Source organism: Melospiza melodia, chromosome 5, assembly GCF_035770615.1.
Source record: "Melospiza melodia melodia isolate bMelMel2 chromosome 5, bMelMel2.pri, whole genome shotgun sequence".
Taxonomy (NCBI): Eukaryota; Metazoa; Chordata; class Aves; order Passeriformes; family Passerellidae; genus Melospiza; species Melospiza melodia.
This window is the reverse complement of record NC_086198.1, coordinates 34,416,119-34,442,214: the sequence shown is the minus strand read 5'-3', so window position 1 is coordinate 34,442,214 and position 26,096 is coordinate 34,416,119. Positions and strand designations below refer to the sequence as shown.

The following is a 26,096-nucleotide window of genomic DNA, read 5'->3' as shown; positions in this document are numbered from 1 at the left end:
AGAACATCAAAGCCTTGAAACAAAATTCAGTGGTTCTCAGGTTACCTGTAAAGTAACATGCAGAATCAAAATAGAAAATGTTCCCTTTGCATACTGGTAATTTTTAAGTCTAAAGGGAAAACATTAAGTAACAGTACCTGCCTGTTTAATTACAGCTATTAAGCCTTGCACTTGACACTAAGTCTGTATGAAATACCCAGATAAAGTGTTCCAAGCCTGGAAAACAGGAAAATGATGCAGCCATTTAATTTTTATTCTTTGTCTGTAAGGATATGGATTGGGGCACTCTTACTAATCATCTTAGCAATGCGCTACTGAGATACACAAAGCTCTCATTCCATAGGAAAATGTCTATATGCTCTATATTCTGTCCCAAACCCAGCAGCTTACCTACATAGGCAGTCCTTTTAGGCGGAACTGAAAGTCCAGCACAACTGTTATTCTGAATTTTCATGATCACAGCCTTTTTAATTTAAGGATACAGCTTTTTAGTTACAGAAAATAAACTAAACTCATATAATCTCCAAGTGATCATAATGTCAATGTCTTCAGATTTTCCTATAAAACCATCATTTATTTAAACAATCTCTACACTCCCAAATATTTTGTTCTGTTCTTTCAGTTCACTAAGTATTTTATCACCACTGGACCTTTTGCCTTCCCCAGTACCTTCTCTCCTGTGTCACTAGTGACTCCTTGAGAAATTCTGCAGGCTAATCATGGACTCTATACCACATTTTGTGGCCCCTTCTATGGTCTCCTCATCCTCTACTTAACCCACACATCCCATAACTGTGGAAATCAGGTCAGAAAGTCAATTACACATCCCAACCTTCATCATTCCAAAAAACACCTTCACGTTGTGGTGGTACAACTCTGCTCTGAGCCTGTTCCTCCCAGAAGCAAATGGACACTCAGACACATTTCTGATAGGCCAGGATTGCTGAAATCCAAGTCAATTCCTCTGCCAAGCTGTTCAGGAAGTGATACCAAACCCAAAAGCTTTTGGCAGGAACACTGACATTCCTCTTCAGCACTATCAGCTTCTGAACATCACTGAACACTGAAATCTCTAACACTGGGCTTCCCTGTCCCTGCAGGAGGTTCTGGGACATCCCATCCTGCCTGGAACATGCACGTTCCATACTCTGGGGGAACTCTAGGCTCATTCCCTTGTTTTATAAGGAAGACTGTAAAGGGTGGACACTTTTCTACACAATCATCAGTAAATGGACCAGGAAACTCAAGCACAACAGAGCAGGATAAAAATGCTAAGGGAGCGCGGAGCACATGGCACTTGTCTGTAATTGCAAAAATAATATGATGTTTTGTTAATTTTTCTGTAAATATCTCAGCAGATTTTATTTGAAATTAGTGCAGAAAAGAAGCTTCTCAGAGGGATTTATATGGTTCTCCTACAGAATGTTTAAGGTCGGAAGGGACCTCTGGACATTATCTGCTCAGCTTTTCCAATATCTCTAAGCAAACCCTTCAAAAACAGCAAAGGCTCCTCAGGAGCTTGTCCAGTCAAGTTCATTTTTGGTTCTTTTAAATAGTTTTTTTAAAAGAGGACAGAGACTCCAGTATGTCCCCAGGCAGCCTGCTCTATGATCCATTCAGGCAAAACACAGTGATATTTCCCAGGTAGCTAATATGAATATCATATCCTCCTATGCAGGAGGTGCTGTGGATTTATTTAATAAATAAATAGAATTTCAATTCTGTAGAAGTGCTAAATTTTTCCTTCAAATTTCCTATTGCACACTTCTCTAGATAACTGACTGTGTAGGCACTCTTTAGTCAGTAAAAAATAAAGCTTATTTGAGTTTCCTTTTAAGTATCTGTTATTAGGAAAAAGCTGAAATTCAGGATATGGAAACCAAGTGGTTTCAGCCCCTGCATTCTTTGTTATCATAAAATAATTGGGTTTTCTTCTTGTTTGAGAGTCTGAACCATGCTAGTAATAGTAAACAAATGCCACTTAAGATCACTGTACTCAGTGATGTGATAACCTGGCAGATGATAATAAACATCAGCATGTTTTCTTAACCCCTTCCATGAAAGCTTTAACTGGCAAAACTGGGGAACCAAATGCCAGGAGGGAGAAAGGCTAAATTCCTCCAGCTTTTTCTAGTACTGAAGTGGACTAAGAACACCAGATTGTGGCTAAAGAAAGCGTACTTTGTGTCATGCATCACTCAAAGCTCCAATGGAAGGCCTGGATTGATGCATCACTGTGATATTTCATGTTGGCAGTTGCTGTCAACACTTTTGGAGGATGCAATATAACACTGATCAAGCAACTTACTATTGCAGCAAAAGGTTTAATGCATAGAACAAAAAAAAAGGAAAAGTTACAGGCAGCTTCCCTGTGTAGATATGTGCATCCAAATGCTCAGTATCTCAGTAGTAACAAAATGCATTTAGCACAAACATTCTTGGTCTGTAATATAAAAAAGTGTTATTAAGAAAAAAAACTCACTTACCTCATAGGTTCAGGTTTTTTACTTTGACAGTTTATTAGCAGTAAGTAGTCTTGAGGATCTTCTTGACCAGAGGCAGACTCCAGAGGGGGGACGTTAATGAGCCGATAAGGAGAAGGAAGGGAAGATTCTGCTTGCAGGGAGGGCGGTGAAGTGCTGATGGGCAAGGGTAACTCAGCAGATGGTTGTAAAGAACTAACTGGTGGCTTCACAGCATCTGCAAACACAGAAGCAAAGATTTCTTCATACAGTGAAGAAATAGCCCTTCAACAGTAAGAAAAGAGGATGGAAAAACTCTCAGGTTTTAGTTCAAATTTGTTAAATTAGACACGGTAACATCTGGGTGTTAACATTTGTTTCAGGGAATTTACATTTATATATCAATCTTTATCTTTTCAAACTGCAATCAATTTCTTAAGTAAGCCTTGCAAACAGAGGTTCTGCCTTATTTAAAGACTTATTTAACCTGCTTTCTGGCCACAGAAAGAACAAATATGTTGACAGCTGTGGTAATACAGCTAAAAACACAAATCTGTTGTTCTAATCAAGGGCAGGCACAAGCCCATAAGTTATTACTTGAACATGGCAACCCAAGTCAGCATTTGGAGGTATTCATCCTTTTTTGACCAAGGTCACTTGAACGTTTGAGATTAGTTACCAGGCAAGACACGGCCACTCTCAGTATCTGAAAACAGACAGGAAAACTGCTGCTTTGGCAATGGAAGATTCTTTACAACTAGAAAAATAATGCAAAGGTACAACGGGTAACATGTTCCACTAAGCCCCCTGATTACATACCCTAATTTTTTATTGTTGTGCAATAAATGAAGGGGTTGGTTTTGGTTTCATTTCCTTGTTTTGCTTTGGCTTAGTCTGGATTTCTTTTGGGGTGGGAGGAGAGAAGGTGGTTTTCTTTTTTTTTAAATAACCTTATAATTCTTATAAGTAACCTTATAATTCTTATCCACTTCCTATCCATGCAACTTCTTTTTGCCTTCTGAATACATATATCCAGACTATTACATTATCTGGGAGGCTAGAAAATATCTACATCATCAAATATTAAACAATCATTTGGCTTTTTCATTGTTTTAATGACATTGACTAAGAACAACATAACTAAGCAAACTATTTCCTAATTATCAAGGCTTACTTGCAACTCATTGTACATTCCAAATTGCACATCCCAAGAATGGATGCTGATTATTAGCATTGTTCAAATGAACGTGTTATTATCCAAATCTCCTGCTCCTGTCAGCCTAACAGGCCAGCTATGCACTACAAAGTAGCTTCATTCAGCTTCTGCTTCTCAGCACTGCTCTGGGAAGTAAGATGAGCAGCCCAGAACACAGCCCTCCTGCTTCCAGTTCTGTGTACACCAAGTACAAGTGATTTAGACATGGAAATAGAAATAGCCACACTTGCTTTGAACTTACATGGTATCTGAACAGGCTCAGAAATTAAATCCCACCACACCCATGTGGTTGGAAGAAGTCTAGGTGTATGAAAATTCCTCAACTCAACCTTCCTGAAAAGGTAGGATAGCCTAAAAAACGTTATTATGAAGGGTTGTGGCTGACCTATTCATCAACCTAGTTAGCAGAAGAAGGAAAAGAAACAGACGGTATCAAGGGATCGCACGCATAAAAATAAATTGATGCATGCAGATCAGATAAATAATAGTATAGAGATGTTTATAATTCATAAAATCTTTATACATTACATTTCTTGAAGCACATATTCCTAAACCACATCCCATGGTTTAGAAAAATGGGGGTAAAAAAAGGTAAAATCCATTACATTAATTGTTATCTAAAAACTGTTACTTAAAACAGCCGATGTTTACTTAAATACCCTTGTCTTTACAATTACTATGCACATCCTATTTATTTGTATTCTAGAGTCACTTCATTTTTTCCTTTCATATACAGCAGTACTTGGGTGCAAAAGCTACTAAAAAAGTAGCTTACTTTCTACATGCTTAAATATAAAATATGAACAATTTTCTATCATTTAGGAAATTCAAGAGCTTGAAGGAGCCTCTTTGAGGCACCTACTAATGTTTCATGATTCCCCTAATGCAGGGGTTCAACAGCAGGAACAGAGAAGTGCATGAATGGACCCACCAGGAACGTACTTTTTGTACTTTCTGGAAAAGCAGCAGTGGGAGAAAGGACAAGCAGCTGTCTGGCCTGTCCCCTGCAGAACTGAAGAACAGAAGTAAAGGGCGGGGAAGAAAAGTTTCCTGCCAAACACATCATTTTTTGACCACACTTAAGAGATAAGACCCTTAAGAGCTCCCGTGTGCCTCAGTGCCCACCCCATTCCCGGGCCTGGCGATGCACAACCCTCATGCCATTGGAACTGCTCGGTGCCAAGCTCACAGGAGGAGAAAAAAGAGAAATCAAACAGGATATCCTTGGGGCTTCCAGGGAGCATGGGTGTGCCAGTCAGCCCTCATGCAGTCAGGAGAGCCCAACATGTACACAGTACCTACGTGACCTGATGCAACTAAACACATCATGCACCAGCATTCCCAGGAAGAGCAGCAAAACTCAAGAGTGACTTTCCAGGGAAAAATAAAATCACGAATTTTGAAAGAGGCCAATGTATCCACAAAGCCTGATGCACTGCTCCAGCTTCTGGGGCACCCCAAGACATAGGCTGCTTCCACAGCCTCTGCTGACCTACCCTCTGACACACTGTTCTCTGAATTTCTCCTATTTCTTTGAGTGCCTTTATATTTTTGAACTTCACTACCATCCTACGGCAGTGAGGTCCACACCTTACTACCCATGACATGAAAACCCATTTCCTTTTATACCTGATATATTCACTTGATATATTTCAGCTCCCATCTTCAAAGAAACTGTGAACAATTACCTCCTACTCATAATTCCCATTCCCAACTTTACACAACTTTGTCATAGTTTTTACTGAGTTGGTACTGCCTAATTCTTCCTGGTGCAGAAGCCATTTCATTGTACATCTGGTTTCCCTTTATCCTCACCTTTCCTAGCTCTGCTACTTTTTCTTTCCTGAGAAGAGAAACTAACTATTGCACATAAAGCACACACACACACAAAAAATTTAGGACCCACTGGTTTACGAAGATATAACAATGATTCATTCCATTCCTTTCCTAATGTGTCCCTTTCAATTGTTACTGAATTTTCAAGGTGATGCTGTCCAGCTGTCTGGAAGCTTTATGATCTGTTCTCTGAGCAAGGATTTGGAGCCCATTAATGTTAATGGATCATTAGGGACACTTTCCTTCTGATGCGCTGCCTCTTTCTTTTGACACAGAAATAATACTTGATAAAATCCCTGATCCTCTCACAGATCTGTGTGGGGTTTGTTTGAGATAGGTGTTTGTGTGGTTTGGTTGAGGTTTGTTTGGTTTTTTCAGCATATAGAGAATTAACTATAAAATACCAACTTTCTGATCTGAAATCCATCCTCACACAGGCATTTTGTATGTGTTAAATAGTGTGGGCTAATGCCAGATTGAAAGATCTACTGAATTTGGTCTAAAGCACTTGAGATTTGCTTTATGCATTGATGCCATTTCAAATTTTACTACAAGGGAAGAAGTAATGCTAAAACTTTCATCACTGAGCAAATGAAACCTCTTTGCCTATCTGCACCCTCTCAAATATTCTCTTCAGCCAAGCACTCCTGAAGCTGATATGAAGGAAAGTTGATCTTCCAGCAGCTATTTATGATTTCAAAGAGTACATCATCAACTTGCTCCACTTTGGACTAGCAGATTTTTAGGGAAGGGGTCATCTGCACACCAAAGAGCATTATAAGTAATTTGGTTTGTTCCCAGAGCTCAGACACTCAGACTGCTTTGAAATAACTGGGAGCTGGAAAAACAGCCAGAAAATTTAACATGCAAATTAGTCTAACAAGAATTCTATTTTGTTTTTATAATTCCTGGATTCAGTAGAGCTAGAATAATCAGCTTTCTGAAAACAGGGCAAAAGTCTTATCTTTTCTCAGTTGGTTTGTTATGAGTAGTTACAGGCTTCACTTTCACTAGAATTTATACTTTTTTTCTTCATAATCATTTTGATATCTTGTAAAATTTATGATGTAAAAAGAGCATTTTCTGAACAAGAATAACACAAGGCTCCACTTTCTTCCTCCTCAAACATATAAAGCTGCTTTATCCCACAAGTTCCTACATATCTTGCTTTTTGTTCAACCTAGAAAATCTGAGTGTGGGAGTTTCTATTTAGGATTGGGTTTATATTTTGGTGTTTGTTTTTTAATGAAAGCAAAAATGAAATTGTTTTCTACACTATAATGTACAGTCTCTTAATATTCTAATTATGCAAAAACTTGAAATGTTCTCATAGTAAAAAAACCACAGAGGCCTCATTACGGCATGCATTTCTTTAAATGTCAAAATTGCAATCAAAGTAAGAAAATGCATTCTTTGCACACTGTCGGTAGAAATATGAAAACAGAAATGGGATTTTTCCATTGCAACAGTGAATCAGCAACAGATGTGCAATGGCATGATCATTCCATTCTTCTGAGAGGTTTCATTCCATCCACTTACTATAACACATGTGTTATTAAAATAACCAGTGGCCAACAAAATATTAGAGCAATATCCTTGTCCAAAAATTCACAGATACAATAAAAAGAGCCATAATTTTAAAAATCCCATCAAATAAAAACTTCAAAACTACACATGAAGCCTTAAAAGAACTTCTCTGTTTGTTTGAGACATCCTGGAATCAAAGGGCCACATATGCACACACAGAGCACAAGCACGTGTGTGCTGATGGGCACTTGCATTGCTCACACATGAATTCAATAGATGAGAGCCAGATCCAGCCCAAAAGAGGCACAGACACATGAGCATGGATTTGGGATTTGGCATTAAGTGAACAGCCTGGCATCAATATGAAATCTACACAGTAAAGCTCCAGACCAAACTGTTCTACTATAGCCAGAGAAAGTCCTTTAAAATACTCTAATAAAAACTTCCTATGCATCTCATATGTTTATTTTCTTAGTTAATATAATCTCACAGTATGTCTCTCTTCCTGAAGATAAGCATGATACCTTTTTTAAGGAACAAAGAATTCAGCTTCGCACCGTATGTCCAGGACAACCCTGCCTCCTGCATCCGCACCAGAAACACGACTGACTGCTCCAGGTTCCATCATCCACAGAAGTTTCCAGCTTCCAGAGCTAACATCTAAAGTTTAGCTCTTGCTATCTGCAGTTCATGTGTAATTCTAAGCTGTAGTTTTGGTTACCCATTTAAAATTTGAAAATACCAAAGCATTTGCACTTGGAATTGACACCGCTTCTCCACCTGCAATTTTGTTTTGAAGACTATTAATTTTAAAGGAGAAATAAGGAAACATCTGTAGCCGGAAAAATAATCAAGGAGTCGTGTTATAGACTAACTTCTGTAGGTGCTTGTGAAGAAAAATAGTTCATCCCACCACACTAAAAAGCTTGGAAATGTTTCTTCACCAAAATGCCCAGAGCTTTCCTTGGCTGTAGGCATCTCTGTGCTCCAGAGAGGCTTCCATCATCCCACGTGCTGCCTCTCAGCACCTCAGACTCACGGGAACCTGCAAAACCTCTGCCAACCCTTCTCCCAGAGACTCAACAGTAACATTAACAGCACAAGAAGTGTCCAGCAGAAACAAGAGAAAATTAAGTCAATTACCTAGGCATAATAGATTCAGTTTATTTTTCCTCAAGGAAGAACAGAATCACCTTCCATGCGAACTTTTGTTACATGCAGCTGTCAGCTTAAGATAATGACCTCAAACACTCAAGATTAAGATTCTGATCATACCCCGACAGTAAATTATTTTTTAAATATATGTATTTTTGCCTCACATCTTGAAAGGGAAGATCTACTGCTGCAGATTTTGTGCTCTACTCTTCATCATCACCATCTCACTTAACCACCAGTTCTTTTACTACAGTAGAAGACATCTTAATCCTGTCTGCTGTCTTCTCTTTTCCTTTGGATAACAGGCAGTGACCATCTCAGCTTGAGCCACCAGCTACCAGTTCTATCAAACCCTTGATTATTCCTGTGCAATCTTGCTAGAAAGCTCTAACATCATTCTTCACAGTCTATCATCACCTTCCTCTCAGTTATTCCAGTCTTTAAAAAAAAAATCACATTTGTATGTCTCAGTGGCCATTATCCCCCCAATTTTTTTTACTCAAAGTAAGCAACCAAAAAAGCCTTCAAAAAACAGATGCCTTTCTGCCACTATTCCTTCTAAACCTACTGCCTCACTTCTGTGACAACAGACAGACTCATGACCCTTCTCTGGAGAGTTTCTCTCCTAATGCTTAACTCAGTTCTTTTGTTCCTTTTTACTGCACTGCAGGTCATCAATCACCCATCCTTCTGGCACATCACCTTTGAGCCAACAATTCTTTCTAGCTAATCATATCTGAGAGATACAAAAATGCCTCAGCTCTTCATTAAGTACATCATCTCCATAGTGAAAACTAGCTGCAATTTTTTTTTAAGCTTAGTACTTTGTCCTTGCACTTTATGCTCTTCCAGAGCTGCCCTTCCTTCATATAGAAGCTCAGCTATTTCTCCTTACTTCTGAGACCTTTAATGACCAAGGTCTTGAATATTCAACATGTGCTACTGGGATGGCAATTTTGCTTTGCCATATGTTCCAGGCCCTGTCATGAACTTTTTAAAGCTGTCAAAGAACAACATTTTTTGTTTCTTACAGGCAGACCCTTCATGCAGGAAGGGCACCCTAAAGAGCATCCTTCCAATACCCACTATTTATTTAGCAAAGAGAAGGAGTCAGGATGGGAAGGTGAAGTCACCTTCATCCTGTCTGTCTCTGATATTGCACCGAAGCTGTGATCAACCTGCAGTGCATGGATTATCAAAACATCATTTAAAAAAATCAAATACAAAATTTTATTGTTCCAAAGGCAAAAAGGTAGGAAGGCATACACCAAATAGCAGCAGCCTGAAAAGAAACTTTGAAAGCATCATGTGTGAAACAAGCTGCAGCTCCTTCAATGTATGATCCTTAAAATGACAGAAACTTTTTTCACCACATTTTATTGTTTATGTAAATGTAACTGTAAATTTTAATGTCTTGTTCTTCCTTTTTTCCCCCTCTTCTTCTCTACCTTATTTCTTCTGGTTTATTTTGCTACTGCTATCTTTATTCAAATTAATACATGCAAGTAACATGTCTGCATATAGTAAGATCACTTCCTCCTTTCCCTGCTCTGCCAAGAACACAATTCACTAAATTACAGAAATATGGAGCTGCATCACATATAAAACATTCATCACAGATGTCTACTCAGTTCTAGGGAAGGACTTTCACAGTCTGTGCTTAGATATCCTTCGAAGGGTTTTCTTTATCATTACATCACTCATTGAAAGAAAAATAAGTTCTCTCTACAGATAACAACAGATCCATGTCCTGCTTATCGCAGCTTGTGTTTGAAAGTCAGTTCTTCCCTCAATATTTTCTTCTCAGGGAAAAAAAAAATCCTTCAACTTTTCTTCTCATTAATCATTTTTAAAAAACATTTCCTCTAGTTTTACCTTTCTTTAAACATTTATCCTCATCCTGCTGAAAGTATTTCAGAGGACATCTCAACAGCAGAAGACACAAAACAGCCATTACTGGTACATCAGGTCCATTCAGTCTCCCCATCTCAGATTGTCTCTCAATACAGCTCAAAGCAAAACACTGGTGACACATTTTTGGCTTATAGCTCCTTCTGATTTTATAGATTCCCACATAAATCCAAGAAGGCAATGTTCCTGGATTTCCAAATGGAACCCAGAAGGAACAACAAATCCAAGAAGGCAATGTTCCTGGATTTCCAAATGGAACCCAGAAGGAACAACAGGGCAGTGGTGTTCCTAGTTCTTGATTGAGCAATGGATGCCAATGACAGGACACTCACAACAAACCCTTAATCATTCTGGCAAGAGACATTTTTTCCAGCTTCAAAGAAAACTATCTTCTGCTTCCACAGGTAATAGAAAGACTTCTTATGCTACACACTCCTCTTGTTTAGCTCCAGACTAAAATAATAATGTGTTTTTACTATCTGAACTTCACCTGTTCTTTAACTTCCCAAAATAAGCTGCAGGTGAACACAGATTTTTAAAGTACATTTACGACCTGCTCTTTCACTGGCATGAAGGAATCTTGGTAAAACAAGAACTTGGCAATAAACACTCAGCAACTGATTTTCCCATTTTCCTTTTTTAAAATTCTTGCTCAATGCATTGCAAGGCATCACTAAACCAATAAAACAGACAATGCTGTCAACTCTCAGTTGTGTGAAGTAAAGGTTTTGGAATAATTCAGTGTAGTAGACACCTGTCCTTTCAAACCAAAACATTCAGCCAAAGAGCAAGTGTCAAAAATGAAACATGCAATGAGAGTACAATGGGGACAAGTTATCGATACAATTGACTGAAGCAAAACCTCAGTTTACGAGGGCACAGTTACATCTCTCCACATCCACAGCAGGTTTCATTTTCAGTTCAATGACAGAAAGCAAAGGGCTAACAGCATACCAGCTCCCAGAGGAAAAGGCTGATGGTTTTGAGGGGACCCCACCTCTCTGTTCCGTGCAATGGACACGTGCTCCTTTGCACTCTGCCGAAGAGCTGCCAGGCAAACCTGTTTCCTCCTTAGATCCAAGATTTGCAGTCTGTCCCCAGAACCCAGGACTTGTGCCCACAGCTGCACTGGTGCACTGCCCCCTGCCCACACCTCTCTGGGACGCAGGCTGAGCACTGAACCCCATGGCAGCTGCTCTCTGAGACGTGCTGCGGGGCCTGTGTGTGCTCAGGATGCCACAAAAACCTACTGGAACTGGCAAAAGAAGCAACTTCCCCTGAACTTGATATTAGAGTGGCAATTCATAGATGAGGTTTTCATGACGAAGTTGTAGTTCAAAACTGCAATAAGGAGAAAGAAAAGGGCCCCTTCTTCAAAACGCAACGGTATTTTCCAGTCACTTTTAAAGATCTGGCTGGAGCAAAGTGATGCAAGCCCCTTTTTCTCCTTCACCTCTCTCACTCCACAATCCTACAAAAAGCAGGGATTTAATTCTAGCCCCTTCAGTCAGGCCTTATGTATAACCCTCTTATGCCTCATGTATAACCCTCTTACCACTCCTATTTAATGTTTTCTTGGAACTTGTGCACAGATCTACAGCAAGGCCGGTAACCCACTAATCTCCAAAAGGAATGCAGGAATAATAAGTAAATAAAAAAGAACGGATTCAGGACAAGCAGTGGCCACAAGGTATTTGCAAGGAATTAAATACAGCATTGTGTTTCCTACAAGCTGCCTTCATACAGTATCTATTCTGGTAGGATTTGAGCTGGATAGAGCAAAACTACAGGTTATTTTTTGTTTGTTTTAGCTGATGGGGGTGGATTTCTTTTCCCCCAAGTTTCAAAGCAGACGGGGAAATGATAATATTAGAAACCTGACATTTTGCACTCATTCCTGCTTGTATAACCATATGCTTTTATACCAAATGGGACTCCTTTAACGATTATGAAGATTTACTGCCACACACGATTTTACTTGAGATTTTTCCTGTACTTCCAAGAACTAACATCACACAGAAGAGTGTCATCCAAGTTCTACGGCATACTTAATTTGTAACAAATTCTGAGTACCTCCCTCTGTCCTGCTTACTTTTTTTGAGGATAACAAGGAAGTTTAAAGGCCAATACACACAAGCTTTAAAACATACGCCAGCTAAAGACAGTCATCTGATCTTTGGAATGTTCTTCACACACAGGCACTGCACTTTCTCAGAAAAAGCAACAGAACTTACCCTCATCTGTAGGGTTGAACCCGCAGATATCACAGATACATCGAACCCACTTATTCATCTCCTCCTCGCTGTCTGCTACCAAATAGAAAACTCGATCTATAGTGTTGATATCAAAAATATAGCTGTTTTCAAACTCCTTTTTGTTGAACGTTAATCCAGCATCCACTTGTTGACACAAATTTAGGTCAATAATACGGATAGGCTTCTTGGCATGGTCATTTTTGTAGTATTCCAATACATCCGGATCCCCCGTTAGGCGGCCGCTCCGAAGCACAAACCACCTTCTCTTCCATGCCTGAAAATTGGGGAGGGAGAAAAGGAAGAAAAATTAGAAGGAAGAAATCACACTTTAAGACCTTTTATGTGGGATTCCAACCTGGGTTGAACCAAGTACTAATATAACTGGTTCAATTATTATACTAAGAGATTACACATCAAATACCCACATTTAACACTATTTAGGTATTGTTACAGTAGTGGACTTAAGGATTAGTGAATTTGTATTTTAAATTTTACATCTTGACTTTTTTTGTAGCAAGTGGATGTATAAATTAAATCACTGTTTACAAAATGAGAAAGCATGAATACACGAAAGAAAAAAGTGGGGTGGGGATCAGGAAAGGGGCAAAAAAACACACAAAAAGGGCTTCTGAAGGAAGCTGTCACAGGCATGAGAAAGACAAAATAAAATACATTTTTAAGTGTTCCATGGTGTTTTGTTCCCCATGTATGTTGTTTCAGGCTGATGCATTTTAACTGAATTTTTCACTGATAATCAACTATATGATCTGCATTTAAGGAAAAGACACTACTCACACTGTACATGCACCTCGATTCCAGGGGAACTCTGCATTTAGAACCTCATAATATTTCTACAGTAGTACTTCTTACAGAGAAAGAGCCACATTATAATTTTTTGAAACTGTTAGATAGATGGGGATGGAGAGAATGACCAAATGATGTCGTTTTACCAGAAAAATGCAGTACAGAACAAATTCATTTGATAGCCTGACACTATGCCTATTATACCAGCCCTCCTGATGCTGCAGAAAGAAGCTGGTCTAAGAGAGAAGCAAATGCAAAATGTCGTATTCTCTAATGAATCCTTAGCTGCCTTTCATCCCATGGGCCTCCATCACCTGCCATAATCCTCAATGAAGACCCGAACTGAAACCATACAACCAAGGTCAGCATACAGCTGTCCTGCTGCTTCCAACAGCATCTTTATTGCCCCACTTGGCTGCACTTTCGGTCCTCAGCTCTACCAGCAATACTATGATAGTAGCTTCTTTTTATTACCCAGTGCCAGCCAGGATAATGGGCACAGCAGAAGAAAACAGACACACTGCCATTGCTCACAAGGAGAGCTGCACGTCTTTCACACTGAGAAATTTGAAAGCGGAGCCCAGACACAGTGCAGACCAAGTAAATCAGTGCAGTAGCCAAGACACTGTGCATTACACCACAGACTCACATCATGCCCCAAGTCACCCTACTTTAAACTTCCTTAGGATATTCAAACAAGGTTGTCGGCAAGTCCTTTGAAAGATTAAAAAAAAAAAAACCAAAAAAAACCAGCAGAAGAAATGCATAAATAAGACAGGTGAGAGTGAGGGAATTTTCATTTTGGCCATCCCTAGCTGTGTGCTAATCAAGGAAAAGGAACGGAATCAGCAAGGATGGTCCGAGAAGGGGTCAAGATGTGTGACATCCTTTAAACACTGGGACAGCAGCTCTGAAAACAAGAGTTTCTTGCTGTGTATTAGGGAAAGATTCAGAGCCATTTTTGTGAGGCACAAGAGTGCATTCATTTCATTTTTGTAGGTGCTACCTTCAAACAAACTAGTGGAAGGGGGACAAGGAGCAAGTACTGCACTGCCGTCTCCCCACTCTGAACAAGCGCTGTCAGCAGTGTTGCAACAGGACCCAAAATGAACAACACGCATGCTGAAACTTCCAAGGTAAAAAGAAGAAGGTTTATTTCTTGATTTTGATATATTTAGAATTTTAAAAATTACTCTGGATTGGAGGATGAAATTGCCACTTCTCCAATGACACTAGTCAAACCAACAGTTTATCAAATTTCTCCTCCTCCAGAAAGGAATGCAAAAACAATCATTATTTACATAAAAGTGCGTGAGAAACTCCATTACAAAAATGCAAACATCAGAAGGCTTAGAAGAACAGGGCGACACCCCAGAGACTCAAAACCCCCACTGTGCATGCCTGTTTGGAGTATCAAGCTACAGAAGGTATTATGAAAAGATAATACAGAAAACAGGAGAAAGGGGAAAAGGACAGACAGCACAATTAAGGCTTGTGATCTATTCTCCAACTAGCAAAGCTCTAAAAGATTTTTGATTTTAAGATAATGTCTATACTTTAAAACTACAAAACAATTGTATTTACTGCACTTGTGAAAAACAGCATCTGTTTTTAAATGATGAATGGTGTGAATCAAGTCAAAGTGTCAAGCAACTATTTCCATAGTAGCAGTAAATTTAACTGGTGAACAGTTAAAATGTGGAAGATATAATAGATTAAGCCCCTCTGATTTAGATTTCAAATGTGAGTATATCCTAGCAGCACAGCCAGATAAACAGCATTTAACATCGCCCCAAAAACATTAGCAGAGTTTTGTTTCCTGCTTCCAAATCAAGTGACAACTTAGATGCTGGGATAACACAAAGCTTCAGTAGATGAGCCTCTCTCCAGGCAAGGCTGATGACAGATAACTGCTACAAGCTGCTTCAGAAACAAGCTTTATCTTTAACTTCAGCCTTTAGTCACTCAGATGAATTTTTTAAAGCAGAAATCAAGAGGAAAGAGATTAGAGATAGGAGAGGAACAAGAGCAACTGAGAAGCATGATGTCTCACAGTTTGTCTCACAGTTTGTGCAACAACAAAACGCCAGGCAAAAAAACCTCTATCATCTCTGCATCAACCAGGTGTGCCTCTTCTAAAAATTTATTTCTAGTACTGTGTTAGGGAATGAAAGGTTCTTAGCAATCCTGACAATTTCTTTTGAGTATTAATAGGTAAATAGGACTCTAAAACTGAGAAAAAACACTGAGTTAAAAAGAATTTCCTTTCAGCCCTTCAGGCTACAAACAGCAAGTCTTAAATATTTAAAATATTGACTTTAGTCTGCTGGCACCTGCTACCATTTTTGAAGGGTTTTCACATAGTGCACATGTGAACATTTATTTCAGTCCTATAGTGAATCACACTCTGAAACTGGCACAGATTATATTCAAAACCAAAAGCAATTCCATAAACTACACACTAACAAGGCAGATGCAGAGGTTGTCTGGACTACAGTACAAAGCACAATTTAGCAGCAGAATAAAGCTTAAAGCTAGACAAGCAAATTGACATCAGCGCCCTTGCTAATCATAGTACAAAAGCGCCTCTATACTTTGTCCAAGTGCAAAATGAGCTCACATAAATCACCCTTTGTTATTTGAAAATATCTGGGATTCTTAAAGCTTGATCTATTTTTAACATTTCAGTATTTGTCACTGCAAAGAAAGCTGTGACTGCCCCACTGAAGCAGAGAATATTGTGCTATTTGTGTTATACGTGGAAGGAAGAGCTTTTACAGCATCAGCTTTCCAAAGTGCAATCTCCAAAAGTGAGAAATACGTACTTATGCAAGTTTTATCTTTTTGGGTTTTTTTTTTTTTTTTTTTTTTTACCCATGTGGGCATTTTTGCTTGAAAATTGTGTGTTTCCTTTTACAGAAGTGCATGCTACAAACTATTTCTCATAATCACTCAAAAAGATGCAACCAATTTACACCACAGGAAAATTAAAGGTACTAATTATTTATCTGTCATATAACTTATGTTATTACCAGCCATACATTATCAAACACTGGTTTTCTGTGCCAGAAGTCAACTGCTTTGAGAAGTTGAAAAAATACTTAGAATGTGATTTAAGTATTTTGTAGTCATTTAATTCTGGAAAGAAAATTGAGCAAATATTTTTTAAATTAAAGATTCACTCAAATATATAAAATATCTTATTAATAAAAATATGGTTTAGTAATATATTTTATAAATATAATAGGACTTAGTCACTAAACACTGCTTGCAAAGCCAATACCTAATTCAGAAGAAAAATTGCTCCTGTTGTAAGTGTTGTAAGGCAAAAATCACAGTAATCAAGTTCACCAAAAGCCTGCATAGGCTTTGTAAATTATTACAAAACACAGTTTAACAAGGTTTGCTGCTTTTCCTTCAGTCTAAGAAAGGCCTTGTGTGCCTCTCAGCTTGTTTTCTCTCCGGGGCTGCACAGCACATCAGCTGGCCCAACACAGGACACCACCGTGCCGGCCAAACATTGTCCTGCCTCTGTCATGAGACCATCACAGCTACAGAAACCCGTCTGTTTACTTGCTTTGAGAGAGGCTGAAATGTGACAGGCTGCTCACCCACAGAGCATCAAATGATCAAGGGAACAGTGGAATTCTGTATTTTTTACACAGCATTTTGAGTAGGTTACAAAGTAAAACCAAGACATATCAATGATTAGGGTTGATTTTTTTTTTTTACGAAGGTGTATGCAAACTGCTGATTTCAATGTGAATGTAGAAGCTAAGAAATTGATAGAAAGCAGCATGCAGCAGTGTTAGGGTTTAGTTGGTTTTTGGCTTTTTTTTAACTAGTCCATCCTACTGTATACAGTACACAGAATTTACAATATATTCTACTTACAAGAGGTGTACGTGTTGAAGAAGCTGTAGCTATACTTAATCTTTACATTTATGGATTATTTTCCCCTCCTCTCTCCTCATACACACTCAAGTTGTACTTCATTCAGTAGTTCAAAGATGTAGGAAATAGGAATGCATACGTCAATGGAAAGGGAAAGGAAGGAGGAAGGGGCAGGAAAGAGCAGATAATTTAGATTTTTCAAAGGACTTAACCTTCCATTTAGATCCCCTTAAGCGGTTTTTCAAGAGGCCAAAACGATTACATGACATGTTAAAATAAAAGCTTAGAGATGTTTAATCCAAGACAGCTTTTTGTGGTCCATTTTTTACAGATTTAGCTCTCACATGGCCAAGTGACTGTTCACTGATAAACTGATCAATTATCCTTCTGTAGTTTCCTACTGTTATTACCCACCATTCTAAGGCTGCTTAAAACTGATTTTCCTCTTCTAGCACATTTGCTGCCATTTTTCTTCTGGGCAGCATCCAGTCAAAAAAACCTATCAAAACTTCTAAAAACTGGCTAAGTCAAAGACAGCTCCTTACACTCCACCCCAGCAACACTGCTAATAAATATTTCCCTATATATGACCAGGAAACCCAAGAATAAAATGACAAATCTCAGGTCTTCCCTCTCATCTCTCAAGTGTGTGGATGTTTGTGCTTAGGTTTTCATCTCTGTACTCACAGAGTACTTTAAAAGGGCACTATTTGGTGTCCTTCTTTCTCAGAGACATCAACTAAGACCTGGCAGAAAGAAATTACTTGCCCAGGGGCACAAGGAAGGCTTAAAAAAATACCTGGTGTTTCATAAATGCACAGCAAGACATTTCCTTACTCCAAAAGAACTTATGAAGTAAACAGAAGACAGCAGGCAGAACATGAACCAGAGCGATGTAGAAATAGCAAAAGACACAGCCTGAGGTGACTTTCTAATGGTCTTATGGACATTTTAGTTCTGTAGCTACTACTGAGCACTTTTCAATTGTCTGCTGGAATCAAGATTTAATTTTCTTTTGCTTTTTGCTCCCATCTATTTAATCTATTCCTCTCTTTCTACTTACTTCTCGGTGCAAAGGTTAAATAACAGTGAAATTGGTACATGCCTCTGACAAACAACCAGAAAAAGGATCCCAAACAGCAGCTGAATATTTCTGCTCCTTTTTGCCCCCTCATTTCCAGTATGCAGGTATTCCAGCCCTGGCAGAAGACAAACACACCTCTGGCACAGCTTCACTGACTTGTGGATTAGACCTGTGCTCTGCATCCCAGCAGAAGCTCAAATGAAACAAAAATAAAAGCGTTCTCTCACACTGTGCTTCTTTTTAAATCCTGTTTGTGGTCAGCCTAGACCAATGACAACTGTAACTGATGAGCTGCATCCCACAAGGCACATACCTGGGAGGACTGCTGGGAAGCAGCACAAAGAGGTCACGTTAGGTAACAATACTTCAAGTACAGGACTTCAATTTTCCCACTTGCTGCTCTTCCAGCTTGCAGAACTAACTCCAACATGGTGAAACTGCAAAATTTCAAATGTTTTCCCTAAGAAATTAACACTTGCAGATTTCCATATGGATTTCTATACAGACAGAATTAGTTTGGGGTGTTTTAAGGCAAGCATTTTCCATAATTCTTTTAAAATCTTTTAGGTTTGATGGTTTTGTGGGGTTTTTAAATCTGGTTTCTTTTTGAAAGGCCATATCATGATCATCAGGAACTGAAGAATATGTAATTGGTAGTTATTTCTGAAACCCTTGTCATAACACTAACTGGCAACCGACATCCTCTTATCTGCTTCCCTAAAAATGATGTCCTTTATCTTTTGAAACCTGAGACAGAACAACTAAACCAAGAACAACAACAACAAAAAAAACCAACCCAAAGCATATTTAGTGTCTTAATTCTATACAGCAGAATCAACAATTCCATGATTTGACAAGAGTCCAAATATTCTACTCTAAGTAGTACTAGAAGAAGTGTACTACACTAAGAAGTGTAAACAGATTGCTGGGAAACAAACAAATGGGATATGAGGAAAATACTGAATATGTTATGACTTTCTTTAAATACTTAAGACTTGTTTTCCAGGAAGCACCATCTCTTCTTACTGAGCAAAATAAGGAAAAAACAGTCTCAGTGGAAGTTTCCACTCTCCTGGCCATCATCCTGATCATCTGTTCCGAATACACACAAGGCCAAAATTTCCTGTTTTCAAACTATTGTCACCGTTTTCTAGTCTTGTGCTGTCAATTCCCACTTTAGCTTGTTAAATAAACAAAACACTATTCTGTAGAGCAGAATAATACTTCTACACACATTTACTGTGAGCTCTTTCATAACCAATGTTTCAGCATGTGGATTAGTCTCCCAGCATTAATAAAGCTACAAAAAAGGTACAAAATAAAATGCAGACAGTGTAGCACAAACTGCTGCTTTATTTTGTAAATCTGAAAGTAACTGAATATCTTCATTTTTCTCTTGATTTTGCATAGGAATTCTTAATTTTTTCTTGCCTTTTACATCTTTGTTTTCCTACATACTTATCCCTACTCCCAATGTGCAATAGTGCAGCCAGGTCTGTATCATCTAATTCACATTAAACTGATCTTTATTACAACTGGTTTCAGTAAATACTTTTCTGCAACATGCCAGAAGCTTTCTAATGGCAAGCACAAACTTACTCCTGCACACCTGGGAATTATCACCAAAGGAGATTATCATCTCTTCCCCAAAGAAGAACCTATTCACAGCTGTACAGAGCAATAAAGCAGGAGCCCTGCAGCAGCACCAGAACCTGAGCCCCCATTTCACTGTCTCCAGGCCAGGACCAGTGACCAGATCGTCCCTTTCTATTCCTACATTCTCCAATCCAACTGAAATGCCTATAATAGTTCCAGTGGTTCTGATCTCTTGCAAAGCCACCTTTCCACTTCTACTCCACCACCCATCCTGCGTAACCAGGACATAACCCCTAGGAACTTGCTGGGAGCATGTCCCCCACCACTGACAGGAGCTTTGCCATCTCCTTTCACCACTCCATCTCGCTCCTTTGTCAGCAATGAAGACACAATACTCACAACATAGGCTCTACCTTGGCACAAGGAGCAATACAGCTACTGCAGGTCCCTAACCCACACATCTATATGGGCCTTCGCTCGCTGCCCTGTTTCCCAGAATATTTCTAAATTTTGGGTAATTCCTCTCTGATCATGAGCATACTCTGATCATCCCTCTCTATAGTCTTTCCCATATCCATCCTACTTGAAATAATGCTGCCAGGAGAATCTCCCTTCTCTCATTCTGATTACATCATCTTCTATTTTAAAGTTCTCCATTTATTGACTTGCTGTATTGTACTTTGGGGCCTCTTTTCCTATTTTGATGCTTTTTCTATTTAGTGAGGTCTGTGTTCTTACTTGACTCTCTCCCTCTTGCAAGTCTCCCCCTATTGCTTTTTGCTGTACCACTGATACCAGATTTGGATAATTTTTCCTTCTCTCCAGCATCTCTCATCTTTATTCTGAAGGCTTCCTGAACAAATAAGCAAGGGCAAGACATTGCCTTCCTCCAGATTCCCCCTAAAGATCAGCCTCTTTGTCAGTGCTTGTGATCGCCCAACCAAATTACAATCTGGCTTTCCATCACATGGATTTATTTAAGAAATGATGGCTTTGTGTATTCACCAGACAAAGGTTTTGTTGTTGAGGTTTTTTTTTTTTAAGTTGCTTCAGTCTTTTTATCAGCTTTTAATTAGAATTCACCTCTCCCCATAGCTCTTAATTTAAGAAAGCAAATAATTCAGGGTTTGCTCTGGCCTGTTTTTAGAAGTCTCTGTACATTGCTTATCACAAGGATTGCCACCATGCTCACAGGACCCCCTTAACAAGACAAGGCAGAGAAGACACCAGCCATGCCATTGACTTGGATTCCAACTGAGCTCATGGGTGTAGGTCGCATGAATGAAGACCCAGAAAACAAAATTAGCATTTTACAAAGACGTGAAAAATTCAAAGCTGAGAAGTCAAGCCTACACTCTACTGATACTGCATGCCTTCTAACAGCTGGGGATTAACTATTTCACCATGTGCTTTTATCCATTCATCCCTCATTTCCTAGGAGCACAGGAGTTTTGAAGCAGTGTTTGTAACATGTTAAGGAAAAATTCCCATTCTTCCAGATCACAAGCCCAGTGCTTCCTGTAATATTTTGTACAAACTGGGTTTTATCTTTTTTCCTTCTTGCTCTCCTGTGTAGATATCTATCTTCATCATCTGTGAAAAACTTACACACAAGGAAAAGAAAGATGGGACACTAGAATTTTGTAAAAACATGCAATTTCTAACACGGTTTAGATCCTGGGACACTGCAGTTGCATTGACCAAACAACACATGCTTGTGTCACTGCTTCATGTTTGGATCACTCAAGCATGCTCATTTGCAAACAATACAAGAGCTTTATGCAGATGGCAAGAGGCCAAGCATTCTGTATATAATTTCTTCAACAAAATACTCATAAACTTAAGTCCTGGACTTTGTACACCCTACAAAAGAAAGGGCATTTGAGCTACAGAAGCATCAGTTTCTCCAGCCTCAATAGGGAATGATGAATTAAGAGGGATTTAGCAATGAATTAAGGATGATGGTACAAAGATACCCCATAATTTCTACAATTTGTCTCCCACGTAACTAATCTGGTTTAACCTACCAGTTGTTAACATTAAAGAAGCTCCTAGCCATCCATTAACACACAGTCTCCAATGGAAATTCAGACTATGTTTTAAACAGTGCCTACAAATTAAACTCAGGACATGTTGACACTCCATCCTTACCCATTCCTCATGAGAGCAAGGATGCACAGTCACCAACATCTTTGTGAATCACGTATGTGCAGACCAAAGCACCTCTGACAAATGAGTCAGCCACTGCTACAGCAACAAGGACTGACACTCACTCAAGCCCTTTCCTCAGACACACTGAAGGGAAAGCTAAAGGAAACCTATTGTTCTGCCAAAGCTTCACAGTGGATTTTACATACTGTGAGGCATTGCAAGGAATTCCCTGTTCATATATAAGGAACATGCAATTCTTCCCGTCTATAAGAAATGGGAAGAATCAGGAATGGTGATTTACATTTTAACACAAACTATAAACTCTCCCATTGCAAATCACCAGATCTGAAATGTACATATGCAGAGATGGCAGAGAGAATTGCTAAGAAAAGTAAAAGCTAAGATAAAATAAAAATCAGTATTCTGTCTGATAAATACATTCTCACTTTACACAGCTAAAAATATTTATCAATTAGGCTTCAGCAGTTTTTTTCTGAGCAGAACTGACCTGAAGAACTCCAGAGAAAAATTGATTTCAAAGTAAACAAGCATAAAGTCCAAATTTTTTTCAAGACATTATGATACATAGATTCCTTTCACTATGCTCCTTAACCCTGAGTTCTTATTGTAGCAAAAATATTGTTTTTCCAACAATGCAAACAATACTTTTAGATACAAATAACTCACTGGCAGTCACAAAATGGTTAAGAAATTCAGGAACCAGCAACCTCACAGACCAATAGCTAATTCAACTACATACCAGGATACTTGAATATTAAGATGCTATAATTACTTGGATTAGCTTACAAAACACTCCTCTAGCACTCATCAGCTCACATAAAATGTTTTCTACTGCTTCCTAGACTGTAACAGAACCCTCGTGCCATACATTATTAGGATGAACAGCTTTGTAGAATGTAACCACCACAACCAATTCACAGACGTGTGGACAGACAAGGAATCACAGACAGCTCTTCAGTAACAGCACAAATATTAAGGTAAACTGTATTTTTAGAAGGCTGTATTAACACAACTAACACACACCCACAATGTACTGAAGCAATACACCAGACCTTATATTTGTACTCCATGGCACAACACCTTTCTCCTGTTTTTCTTTTTTAGAGCTAGTAGATATGAGGCAATCAGGTAGAGAGGTTTAGGCTCTTGCTTCAGAAACAGCATTCACCAAGTTAACTTGTAAACCAAAACAAAAGCTCTTTCTGAACAAAAAAAAATTTCAAGCAGAGATAACATTCTTTAAGGAAGCCCCCTCACTCCAATTCATTCTCCCCACACCTAAGTTACAAAGCAGAAAATAAACAACATCAAGAACACAGTTTTTGACTAGTTTACCTCTTTAACTCTTCAGAAAATGTAAGCAATGTTGTGGCCATTTCTGTAGTTTTGTCCACCCCAAAATAAGCAAAGCTTTCTTTTTCCTGCCAGCTTCCCACCTCACTCTACACCACCCTATCCTCATAACCTTTGACCAACAGGAAGCAGACACAATGGACTGAAAATAACAGCAATTGTAAGATTTCAAATGATTTAATACATGAGGGGTGGGCTTAAGATTTGAAAAACTTCTCTTGCCTTGGTTTTTCAACAGCTACTTAAAACATGTTATCTACATAGACTTAAAATGTTACTCAAAATCCTGGGTTGAACTGGGCTAAAAACTGTGCAACTTTTACTACAGACTATTAAGAGCACAGAGGCACAAATGCTTGCATGTGTTGAGATGTTGTGTTTAAGCCATAGGCATTAGGCTGTTATATACAACAAAATTAGTTCACCAGCAGTGTAAGCAAGAGCAGTAGAAGTTTCTTAGATCATTTTGTCTTTCTTTAAAAAACTTTTATTTATGTGAGCTTTTAGATCAGAAATAGGTATATGTCCCATAGAATCAGAAGACATTCTTGTAAGAAATGCAAGGGTCCATTTAAACACTGCAGTTAATCCATGGTGATGGAAAGTCACAGATCAGTTTGCTAACACTAAGCAGCAGAGATGCACTGTGCAGTGAAGAAGGAAAGATCTTTACTCCTCACATAAAAGCCCAAGCAATGATCCCATATATATCTTCATTAACAGCAAAAAATTCCTGTACTTTAAACTGCACCAATAGCTTGACATAAACACTGGAGGGTTAGAGATTCCAAAGTCCAAATAGGCAATTAAAGCATTTCTTTTCATTAGTTTTAATGCTTTTTGCTTTGCACTCCAAGTACCTGCTGATTATTACTTTGCAAAGCCACGATCATGTCCCAGGTTCCTCCTCTGTTGTACACCACAACACACAGAGGCCACAGTCAGAACAACAGAAGCACCAACTCAGAGAGGGACTCATCTCTTTTGCCAGAGCTACACTGTGTTTTCTGTACAAAGGAAGGGGCAGTGGGTGGGATAAAGAGTCAGTGCCATTTTCACACAGACTCCTGCTCCTGAGCACAGGAAAACCAAAGCCAAGGTTCTCCGACAATCAGAGAGGTTGGTAACATCCTCTGCCTTGCAAACACCAAGGAAAATCTCAAGCTATGAGTATTACATGGAATAGTTACAAGCATGCTGAAATGCAAGGTCATAATAATTTTCCAACATTATTAATGCCCCAACATAATTCTGAGTACGTTTGCTACCCCATGCAAACACTTCATCACGCACTCACTGCACCTCTATGGCACATTAGGCACCACTCCATTTCAGAGGCATTTTAATAATGGAATTACAACAGAAACATTCTTTTCTTGGCAGGGTAAGCCCAGGCACTGCATTTCTGCAGGGTAAGACTGGATGTACCTTGTCAATGAAGCATTTCATTAAGGTCTGCTGGAGCTCAAAATAACTACAGAGAAGCCCCTCACAGATCTCGCTCGGTATCCAACAACAACTCCCAAACACAAAACATTCAAACAGCACACAAGCAGCACAAGCCACCACTGACATATTAGAGGGGCAGCTTGAAGCACAAATAGTCCAACAAGGAAAGTAAATACGAGGTCCTCAGCCAGCCTGCAGTTTAAGAGTCCCTTGATACCACTCTCTGCTAATAGGATGATTCTTCCTCTTCCCTTCCCCCATTTTAAGACACAACCTGATGCCATTACACCAAGGAATAACAGAGAAAGGATATCCTGCCTAGATTTTCCATTATACAGATCAAATCGTCAATCCAGAGAAGCCTTTGCTTACACATGGGATAAAAAGAAGATGCTTCCAACTGATAAACCCTGAGAGGAAGCAAGGTTGACTCCATGACTATTTTTAAGAAGTCAGCATTCACAAAATGGCCTAAAATTAATGGCCAACCCCCACGGTTCATGAAACCTTCATTAAAAATAAAACTAAAATTAAAAAACAGGGAGTTTGCACATTTGAGAGAGGAAAAGCAAAACCAAAAGAACTGGAAAGTGACAGATATAATTATGCCTCTTCCCAGACTCACCTTGAATTCAATTTGGATGCTAAGTTTAAGTAAGTGAAAAGATAGGAAGCTTTATGTAATTTTTTCTAAAAATGAAGCATTTCCTTCAACAACTGCTGGGAGAAATCTTTCTTCAACAGCTCTTGTCATTTTGACTAATACTCTTTTGCTGTAAATATCATATGACAAGAAGGAAGTAAAGAGAAAAATAAAAATATCTCTATGTAGCTGTATTATGAAAGGAGGAACTTGTTTCTTAGCCCTCATTTTCAAAGCCAGATACCACAGCTGTGCTGCAGCTCCAGCTGAACAGCTCCTTGCATCTAACCACCTACCAGACAAAGGGCATTTAGTTTACCAAACGTCCAGTGTTTCACTTTTAGATCAGTTAAAAGCATCCCACATCTAAGGCCTCATCTAAGCATAAGTGAAGTCATGCTTTGTGCATCTGCACAGATGATGAATACAAACATCTTCAGTATAATCTAAGGATAAATAATTTAAGTGGCATCATTTCAACATCAAATTCACTAAAAACGCATTCTTCTGCCAGGCATTTCTCTGGATAAAGAACAAGATGAGGCAAAAGGCCCTATAAGATCATTCCTGTAATCTAGGAAATGCCCACAAACTCAAGACATTCTAAATATCACCATTTCTCTCCACTTTTTACTGCTAAGAAAGGTTTCTTCTTTTAAGCATTTATCCTCGTGGAGGTTGTTGTTCTCATTCTTTTTGATAACAGCATCCTTCTAATGAGTAACTAAGAGATTCATGG

At 38.9% G+C, this 26,096-nt stretch overlaps 1 protein-coding gene across 9 annotated transcripts in view; it reads right to left on the bottom strand.

Moving 5' to 3' along the window:
* Positions 1-26,096, bottom strand: part of GAB1 (GRB2 associated binding protein 1) — a 91,134-nt gene that overhangs the window by 25,536 nt on the left and 39,502 nt on the right. For 8 of the 9 annotated variants that reach the window (XM_063156995.1, XM_063156996.1, XM_063156999.1 and 5 more), the window contains exons 2-3: positions 12,342-12,636; positions 2,487-2,700 (exon numbers count right to left, since the gene is read on the bottom strand). In XM_063156995.1, coding sequence (XP_063013065.1) covers positions 2,487-2,700; positions 12,342-12,636 — 509 coding nt within the window. Of the gene's footprint in view, positions 1-2,486; positions 2,701-12,341; positions 12,637-18,457; positions 18,582-26,096 lie in introns of all 9 variants that reach the window. The other variant, XM_063157004.1, reaches the window with a different exon arrangement.